This window comes from Aquarana catesbeiana, linkage group LG12 (assembly GCF_042186555.1).
Source record: "Aquarana catesbeiana isolate 2022-GZ linkage group LG12, ASM4218655v1, whole genome shotgun sequence".
NCBI lineage: Eukaryota > Metazoa > Chordata > Amphibia > Anura > Ranidae > Aquarana > Aquarana catesbeiana.
The window spans coordinates 61,711,284-61,721,441 of NC_133335.1; the positions used below are offsets into that span (position 1 = coordinate 61,711,284).

At 47.8% G+C, this 10,158-nt stretch overlaps 1 protein-coding gene across 1 annotated transcript; it reads right to left on the bottom strand.

The window, feature by feature from the left end:
- Positions 1-433: 433 nt before the first annotated feature.
- EIF1 (eukaryotic translation initiation factor 1) lies at positions 434-7,433 on the bottom strand. The gene is made up of 4 exons (XM_073607913.1): positions 7,277-7,433; positions 4,450-4,613; positions 4,264-4,365; positions 434-1,880 (listed from the first exon to the last, which is right to left on the bottom strand). The coding sequence occupies exons 1-4, from the start codon at positions 7,305-7,307 to the stop codon at positions 1,836-1,838; spliced, it is 342 nt and encodes a 113-aa protein (XP_073464014.1). The 5' UTR covers positions 7,308-7,433; the 3' UTR covers positions 434-1,835.
- Positions 7,434-10,158: the final 2,725 nt, after the last annotated feature.

Consider the following 10,158-nt stretch of genomic DNA (forward strand, 5'->3'; position numbering starts at 1 on the left):
ACCTTATTACAAAGGGGCTTTAGGAATAAAGTCTTCAGGCAAGATGACAGTTAATCCATAAATGCACCCCTCCCTCCCACCCAGATACCCTTCCCCCACCACTCAATCATGTGACAGCCAGTGTGTACACAATATATGCTCTTTATTACAAAGAGGCATTAGGTGCTCACCTAGCCCATGTGTCAGTAGGCCAGTAATCAGCATTAGGTGCTCACCTAGCCCATGTGTCAGTAGGCCAGTAATCAGCATTAGGTGCTCACCTAGCCCATGTGTCAGTAGGCCAGTAATCAGTTGCTTAGGATGCATCCTGGAGGGTAAAACTCCCATACACAAAAGGGGGCATTTCCAAACTGAGCAGCTTTTAAGTGATGGGGGAAGTGTGCACTGCACATTAGAATGAAGTGCAAACTTAATGAAAAAACAGTCTCAGATGTTAAATGAAAAAAAAAGGTTTATTTACACAAGTTAAATAACATAAAATAAGCTTGTTTCTTGCCATTACACAATGTTATTGCCAACAGATGACGGCCGTGGCAGACTACATTGGTTAATGTCCCTTGTCAGAAGTTTAATTCTGAAGCCTGCTCCCTCCACTTGTACAGTACTGAACATGCCTGACCAACACCAAACTCTGGATGTAACTTCCAGAAAAAAAACAAAAAAAAAAACTCAGTTATGTGAGCCCTGTCATCTCCCCACTGAGTCTAGTCATTTTAGGGAATGAATAACTTACCCCACCTTTGCAGATGTGCAATGACACCAGAGACTAACAAACTGGGTGACAAGTCATTGCTCAGAGTACACCGATCAGCCATACCATTATGACCACCTAATACTGACTAGGTCCCCTCTGCCACCAGAGCCCTGACCCATCAAGGCATGGACTCCACTAGACCTCTGAAGGTGTGATATCTGGCACCAAGCCATCAGTAGCAGATCCTTACAGTCCTGTAAGTCACACTGCCTCCTCCAGCTCATCTTTGTTCTTCCTGGTGCCATCGCTTCCCCAGGTTAAAGATGCACATGCAACTTGGACAGCTACGTGATGTAAAAAATTGAATTCAGACCAGTGTGCCCTCTTCCATTGCTCTGTGGTACATTTCTCATGCGCCCATTGTAAAATCTTTTGGTTATGGGTCAACATGGGCACCCTAACTGGTCTGCGTCTATGTAGCCCCATACGCAACAAACTGCGATGCACTGTGTGTTCTGACACCTTTCTATTGGACTCTGCATTAACCTTTTCAGCAATTTGAGCTACAGTAGCTTTACTGGATTGGACCACATGGGCCAGCTTCTGCTCCCCATCTGCATCAATGAGTCTTGGCCGCCCATGACCCTGTCGCCGGTTCACTGGTTGTCCCTCCTTGGACCACTTTTGATAGGTCAAGACCACTGCAGACCGGGAACATCCTACAAGAGCTGCAGTTTTGGAGATGCTCTCACCCAGGCATCTGGCCATTACAATTTGGCCCTTATCAAAGTCACTCAAATCTCTACACTTGCCCATTTTTCTTTCAACACATCAACTTCAGGGACAACATGTTCACTCACTGGCTATTATAGCCCACCCACTTTCAGACGACAATGTAAAGAGATAATGTTATCACTTTACCTGTCAATGGTCATAATGTTATGGCTGATCGGTTTGTCACAAAGCTATAAAATAGGACTGGCTCACAATGACTAAAAGGCTAACAGACGTTTTTAAAGTTCTTTGAAGAGGCAGTTTAATCACAAAAATAGTTAAACTTCTGACAAAAGTTCTTCATATTGCTACTCATTACAGAAAGGAATCCTTGGATAAGGTAAAAGCTGAGGTTACGTCTTGTACTTTAAAATCCATGGACTTTCAGTTGATCTTCTTTGGCCAGTCCAACCTGAAAAAGAAATTTTAAATGTTATTAACCACATCAGTCATGGAAGAATTTACCCCCTTCCTGACCAGAGCATTTTTTTGCAATTTGGCACTGCGTCATTTTAGCTGACAATTGCGCAGTTGTGCAACACTGTACCCAAACAAAATTGACGTCCCTTTTTCCTATAGAGCTTTCTTATGGTGGTATTTGATCACCTCTGCAGTTTATTTTTTGTGCTATAAACACGCAAAAAAAAAAAAAAAAAAAAAAAAAAAAAAAAAAAAACAATTGGGGGCGAATTTTGCTATAATATCACCCCCCAAATATATAAAAAAAAAACCAACATTTTCCTCAGTTTAGGTTGATATGTTAGTAGGGCTGGGAGATTTTCCACAACAAAAAAAAAAAAAAACACAACTCGATTCACGATTTGAATCTGGAGTTTAGGCCGTGGCCTCGCCTAAAAACTCCTGCCCGCAGCTCTTCAGAACTGGCGCGGTGATAAAAAAAAAAAAAATCTAAAATTAAAAAATCGATTTGACCTCAACTTTATTCAAGATTTAAATTGATTTTTTCCCCAGCCCTATATGTTAACACTTTTTTTCAAAAAATTTTTTGCAGTAAGCATATATTGATTGCGCAAAAGTTACAGCATTTACAATACTGGATATATTTATGGCATTTTATTTTACTAGTAATGGCAGCAATCTGCAATTCATCACAACTGACATTATGGTGGACAGACACTTGAGACCAGTGCTATAAATACACTGATTACTGTATAAATGGCTGGCAGAGAAGGGGTTAAACACTAGGGGCAATCAAGGGGTTAAGTGTGTCCTAGGGAGTGATGTTAACTGGGGGGGGGGGGGGGGGGGGAGATGGGCTACCACTAACATGACAGCGATCATTGCTCCCGATGACTGGGAGCAGTAGATCCCTGTCATGTCACGCAGGGGAAATGCCTCGTTTACATAAACATCTCCCTGTTCTCCATCTCACGATTGCGGGCCGCTGGTGAAAAGAGTTCACAGGACCCGGGGGCGAGCCCCTGCAAGATGGCAAATATAAAGGGACATACAGGTATGCCAATTTGCCTGTACAAGCCATTCTGCCAAAGTATGTGTGCAGCGGTCGACAAGTGGTTAAACATGACTAACCACCTCCCATAGTATATTGCTTCACTGACAGAGCTGTTTCTGCCCAAGTTAAAAGCCATTTTAGGCTCGAAGAATATGTATGTAAACCCCCACCCCCAAAACATTCTGAAAGCAGGCATTCTAAAGAGAAAAAAAAAAAAAAAAGTGATGTGGGACATACATTTGGAACTACATTAGCACAATGGTTTAGGATATGAAAATCTCAGTTATAAAGCCAATTTTAAGTGATACTAAATTCATAACCCCCCCCCCATTTTAAACAAACATGTTCTACTTACCTGCTCTGCAGTGGTTTTGCACAGAGCAGCCCAGATCTTCCTCTTCTCGGGTCCCTCTTGCCTGCTGAGTGCCCCCCCACAAGCAGCAGCTTGCTATGGGGCACCCAAACAGGTCCATTCAGAGACTGAGCTGCAGACACCCCCCCCCCCCCATTGGCTCATTAACAGCAGCCGGAGCCAATGGTGCTCCTCTGCTGTCTCAGCCAATCAGGAGGGAGAGTCCCAGTCAGCTGAGTCTCACACAGACATTGCTGGATCAAGATGGGGCTTGGGTAAGTATTAGGGGGCGGAGCTGCTGCACACAAGGTTTTTTTATCTTAATGTATAGAATGCATTAAGATAAAAACCTTTTGCCTTTAGAATCACTTTAAGGCATAAACAAAACATTACACTAACGTCTGGTAAAATTAAAGATGGTTATGCCAAGTAAAGATACCCAATGAATCGTGTCAAGTCTTAAAACTGCACCTGTGAAATGGCACCAAACCTTGGTACCCTATATTTTCCATAAGCAATACTTTAAAAAGCCCCTACAGGTCAGTGGCTGGGTCAGCCATGAATGGACTAGAATTATTGCTCTCTCCAGTGGTGCCTATTACTTTTTAATTAAGGTCTGCTAATCGTGTGATCACTGATTGGCTGTCACATGATTGGAAACCAGTCCCCAGTCAATAGTACAGCGGGCTAGATAGGCAACCAACATTTTCCAAAAGAAAAATATGAAGGCTGCCATTTTTAACATGAAATTGCAACAGCCTGAACTTGTCAATGTTGGAGGTGGGACAATATTCTGTACAAACATTAGCACTGCTCTGCGCAGATTATACCGAAGCAGCAAAAGCCAGCAGATCTTCAGAACCTTACATCTCCCTCTCATCTGCACCCCGAACTTCATTATACAAGTGGAATGGCTTCTAACTCCCACTATACTGCAGACATCCCTTAATAGCATTGAACGAGCCTTACCTCCACAAGGAACTGGCAAGCATTCTTGCGCTGGTCACCTTGAAGCTGGATCACCTCTCCGTATTCAGGGTGTTCAACAACGGTACCATTGCAAGCAAATTTCTGTGGAAAATATAACAAATAATAAGACTTCACCACTCACAGCTATGTGCTATGAATACCAAAATGACCTTTATGAGGACTTGCCTTCTTGAAAGCTTTAACTAGTTTCTTTTTGTCGTAGTCATCCGCAATGCCTTGAACGGTTGTGAGAGTCTTTCTGCCGTTTCTTTGTTGGATTCTTATATGGATAGAATCCTCTGTCCCAGCTGGGAGCCAGTCATCACCTTTACTTGCATCAGCAAAGGGGTCTGCAATTAAAAACACGAAAAAAAAATACATAAGACCAATGCATTAAATGTGAGAAACCGAGGTGCAAGTTGTGTGACCAGACAGGCTGAGCCGCACATAACCAGAGAATCAAATACCACAACATCCACCTCTTAGGAATGAGATGCTTTGGCAAAAGCCATTTGTTCTGGAAACCCCTCACGTATATGCCCCCTGCCTGTTTACAGATGAATTACAGGGCTTGGGCACCAAAGGAGCCCTGCAAGACCTCTGCACATGCTGCCCCCCCCCCCCCCAGCATCTGTACACATGTAGTGTTTGTCACGTGCACAAAGATTGCGACCAGGAAAAACTGATTTCCATGGCTTTGCACATTCGCCATAAACCACATGCATGCCGATGTGCCAACAGGCTCTGTCAGGAACCCAAGGCCCAGAAGAGACCATCCACCACTATCATGGCACCTGAGGAGGAATCACTGTTAACATACTAGGCAGCCTGAAGCTCAGCTTTAAAGGCAGATTTTTTTTATCTTAATGCATCAAGATGATAAAAAAAAAAAAAAAAAAAAAAAAAAAAAAAGTGTTTTTACCTGAACTCCATTCCTATTTAAGAATCCCAGTCATCCAGTACTCTCCCCAGATTGGCTGAGACAGCAGCAGCACCATTGGCACCCATGGCTGTCAAAGTCAGTTAGCCAATTGTGAGAGAGGAGGCGGGGCCAAACAGATCTGTCTGAATGGACACAGGGAGCTGCAGCTCCGGCCGCCTCCATAGCAGACTGCTTGTTGTGTGAGCACTCGCCAGGAAGGGCCAGGAGCAGAGAAGATGGACCCGAGAAGAGGGGAATCTGGGCTGCTCTGTGCAAAACTGTGCCGGTTCACACAGGGGCAGCTTCAAAGACATCCGACTGAAGCCACGCAGCTTACAAACTACTTAATAGAAGTCAATGCAAGCCACTCCGAAGTCACCCCCAAAGTAGTACAGGAATCCTTTTCTAAGCCAGAGCGACTTGAGTCACTCCTATTAGAACGGTTCCATAGTATTGAATGGAGTACGACTTGTCAGGTTGACAAGTCGCCCCTGTGTGAACCAGCACTTAGAGCAGATAAATATAACTTTTTAAAAACTAGACTTTACAATAACTAAAGTAGAAAAAAACGCTTCCCATTTTTAATACTATAAAGGTGGTTACAAACCATCAATTTTTCCATCGGTGTCCCATTGGGAGGATTTCTCTTCACTTCCTGTTCCAAAGCCAAAACAGGAAGTGAGGAAATCCATTCAAAGTGGAGGGACCCCTGGATGTCACAAGTAGTGTCCCCTTGCAAGATTTCCCATCCTTGGTGGGAACAGTGGAGACCTCTGGATATAACAGAGTGAACTTGTGTAAGGGCCCTTTAACACAAGCAGACCGTTAAGATACACCTGGCAGTTTTTACAGTGGATCTGAACGGCCGCTCCATACATCTCTATGGAGCGATGGATATCAGTGGTGACATGTCCGCTGACATCTGCAAAATCCAGACGGATGGATGTTCTATTTTCCATCCGTCGGATCGGAGGAAAACGGACAAAACGTCCATAATCATCCGACCCCGCCTCATAGAGGAGAGCGGTCTCAGACCGGTCTGTCCCTGCACAGTATGCAGAGATGGACTTGTCATCCGCCGGCTCAGCAGGAATCAACAGAGCAATCCCCACTGAGCAAGCAAATGAGTAAAAACGGAAAGCCCCGTGTGGAAGGGGCCTAACATGTGCCGTTCTGGGGTCAGCCCAAAACTTGGAATTCTTCTACATTCACCTTTGATGAGAATGGTAAACAGGGCAAAACTGAACAGGGGCACAGACACTCCCCTATAGGCAATTCCGAGTCTCCGCAATTTTAAATTTGGCAAGCAACGTATTGCGTGTTTTGGTGCCATTCATAATCTTGCTGCAACTGGCATACAGCAAAAAAATAACATCTGGTTTAGGGCCAAAATGTGGCCCCTCCATGCTTCTTTAGCACGACATGAGTGCAAACAGGAGCCCATTCCTGTGAATGAATGAACTGCCCGGTGTGCAACATGCATCTCGATGGGTGAGCTGTACTCTGTAAATCGCTAAGCGACATGTGACCTGGGGCAACATTGGCATTTAAGCTATCCCCACTGTCACACGATTTCCCTTTAGTTTTCTACCACATATCCACAAAGGAAGAAAAAAAATCCAGTTTAAGAACACAAATGGGAAATGGCTGGTGGGCAGGCTCGGCCAGACGAGCACAGATCAGGCCACTTCTATCAATCACCGATGACGCAGGCAGGGCCAGGCCCCTCCCAATACAGGGAGGAGACGAAGAGCGATCCGAAGCCACGCCCCGCGCGTCACCAAGCCGGGTGAAGAAAGGAAGCTCAGAGCGGTGGAGGCGGCCGCGGCCATCTTGTTGTGTCTCCTACGAGCCCGTCCAGCGATGAGAGCCCCGAGTCCTCAGTAGGAGAGGCCGGGGTCAGCCTGACCTACACAGGCCGCCGTCTCTATCACAGCCAGTGTATGGAAAATGTGAACAAAAACGAACTCTCCTCCCATCGTCATAGAACCCCAACATACACCGCCCGCCCTTCCCTACACAGAGCCATAGAAGAGCCCCGCCTGTATTCCCCTCCCAGACCCACACACAGGGCACTGCTCGGGTACTCACCGAAAGAGTTGAGGTTCTGGATAGCGGACATACGATAAGATGGAGATTCCTTGGTGGGAACAGCGGAGGACTCTGGATACTACCGAGTGAAGAGCTTGTGTAACACGTACACAGGAAAATGGCCGCGGCCGCTTTTATACCTTCTGTTGGTTTCGGTTACGTCAGCACGTGGGGGGGGAGACGCACCCCAGTCCCGCCCTTGTAAGGGCGGGGTGAAGATGCCTTTGTGATGGGGGAGGGGGGAGTGTCCGCCATCTTAGGAGTGGGCACCGACGATGGAACCTGAATAGTGGTTCTCATACACCGCCTTGTATGTGTTGTGAGGTGTGTGTGCAAATGTAAATCATTAGAATGTGGAGCCCGGGGAGTGTTCCATTTATTAGAGAGACCCTGACACATTGTTCATGGAGTCTCTCTCTGCACACCTCAACTATTGCAGCACAGCCCCTCCCCCCTTCCCCTCCACCACACACACAGACCCCTTCCTCCGCCACACAGACCCCTTCCTCCACCACACACAGACCCCTTCCTCCGCCACACACACAGACCCCTTCCTCCACCACACACACAGACCCCTTCCTCCACCACACACAGACCCCTTCCTCCGCCACACACACAGACCCCTTCCTCCGCCACACACACAGACCCCTTCCTCCGCCACACACACAGACCCCTTCCTCCACCACACACAGACCCCTTCCTCCGCCACACACACAGACCCCTTCCTCCGCCACACAGACCCCTTCCTCCGCCACACACACAGACCCCTTCCTCCGCCACACACACAGACCCCTTCCTCCGCCACACAGACCCCTTCCTCCACCACACACACAGACCCCTTCCTCCGCCACACACACAGACCCCTTCCTCCGCCACACAGACCCCTTCCTCCGCCACACAGACCCCTTCCTCCACCACACACAGACCCCTTCCTCCGCCACACACACAGACCCCTTCCTCCGCCACACAGACCCCTTCCTCCGCCACACAGACCCCTTCCTCCGCCACACAGACCCCTTCCTCCGCCACACACACAGACCCCTTCCTCCGCCACACACACAGACCCCTTCCTCCGCCACACACAGACCCCTTCCTCCGCCACACACAGACCCCTTCCTCCACCACACACAGACCCCTTCCTCCACCACACACACAGACCCCTTCCTCCACCACACACACAGACCCCTTCCTCCACCACACACAGACCCCTTCCTCCACCACACACACAGACCCCTTCCTCCACCACACACACAGACCCCTTCCTCTGCCACACAGACCCCTTCCTCCGCCACACAGACCCCTTCCTCCGCCACACAGACCCCTTCCTCCGCCACACAGACCCCTTCCTCCGCCACACACACAGACCCCTTCCTCCGCCACACAGACCCCTTCCTCCGCCACACAGACCCCTTCCTCCGCCACACAGACCCCTTCCTCCGCCACACACACAGACCCCTTCCTCCGCCACATACACAGACCCCTTCCTCCACCACACACACAGACCCCTTCCTCCACCACACAGACCCCTTCCTCCACCACACACAGACCCCTTCCTCCACCACACACAGACCCCTTCCTCCACCACACACAGACCCCTTCCTCCACCACACACAGACCCCTTCCTCCGCCACACACACAGACCCCTTCCTCCGCCACACACACAGACCCCTTCCTCCGCCACACACACAGACCCCTTCCTCCGCCACACACACAGACCCCTTCCTCCGCCACACACACAGACCCCTTCCTCCGCCACACACACAGACCCCTTCCTCTGCCACACACACCACACCGTACACAGGACCCCACAATGGAGATCACCGTACACAGGTCTCCACAATGGAGATCACCGTACACAGGTCTCCACAATGGAAACCACCGTACACAGGTCTCCACAATAGAAGACACTGTACACAGGCCCCCACAATGGAATTTGCCATGCCCAAGAGGGTTAAGGTAGTACTGGAAAATAATGGTGGCCAAACAAAATATTGACACTTTGGGCCCAATTTGGACATTTTCACTTAGGGGTGTACTCACAGCGGTTTAGACATTAATATTTTGAGAGAACAGCAAATTTACACTATTATACAAGCTGTACACTCACTACTTTTTATTGTAGCAAAGTGTAATTTCTTCAGTGTGGTCACATGAAAAGATATAATAAAATATTTTTAAAAATGTGAGGGGTGTACTAACTTTTGTGAGATACTGTATGTTTAAAACCTCTAAGTCTCTAATCATTCGACACCTTCAGAAGTCAGATGCTTGTGCTCCCTACCCCTGTATATGTTTCCTTCCTCCAACCCTTGGGTTACAGCTGTGCCCTGTGGTGACATAGGGGGTTAGAGGAAGGAACCAATGGGGGGCACAGGCTTTTGACACCCCCAAAGTGTCTGATGCTAAAAAGGCTTTCGGAGGCTTCAGCACTGTAATGATGGGAAGTAAGGAGGGACAGGTTGTCGGTGAGGGGGGTATACTCTGCCTTGTATTATGGGGGCCTAATGTTTTTTAAATCTTTGAAGACCCCGCTAGGATCTTTAAAGTAGAACTAAACTTTTCTTTTACAAACATTACTGGCTATCAGTTGCACGATCAGTTCACACAATAAAAATCATCTATAAATGGAGGATGAGCTCCATTCATTGATTGCTTTTCATTGTGGGAAACGATAGTACAGTTTCTATGACTGGAGGAGAGGGGGATGAATAAAAGTTCAGCCTCCTCCATTCATAGAACATTTTCCTTGCGGGATCTGATGGCACAGCTTCGAGGATGGGAGAGTCCACCTCGTCCATTCATAGAACGCTTTTCATTGTGGGAACTGATGGCACAGCTTCGAGGATGGGAGGGTCCACCTCGTCCATTCATAGAACGCTTTT

Excerpts from the sequence above, each read along its gene's own strand:
- EIF1 (XM_073607913.1), bottom strand. The coding sequence starts at position 7,307 with ATGTCCGCTATCCAGAACCTCAACTCTTTCG. Across the intron at positions 4,614-7,276 it reads CCAGAACCTCAACTCTTTCG|ACCCCTTTGCTGATGCAAGT; the intron begins GTGAGTACCCGA and ends TTTTAATTGCAG. Across the intron at positions 4,366-4,449 it reads TAGTTAAAGCTTTCAAGAAG|AAATTTGCTTGCAATGGTAC; the intron begins GCAAGTCCTCAT and ends TATTTTCCACAG.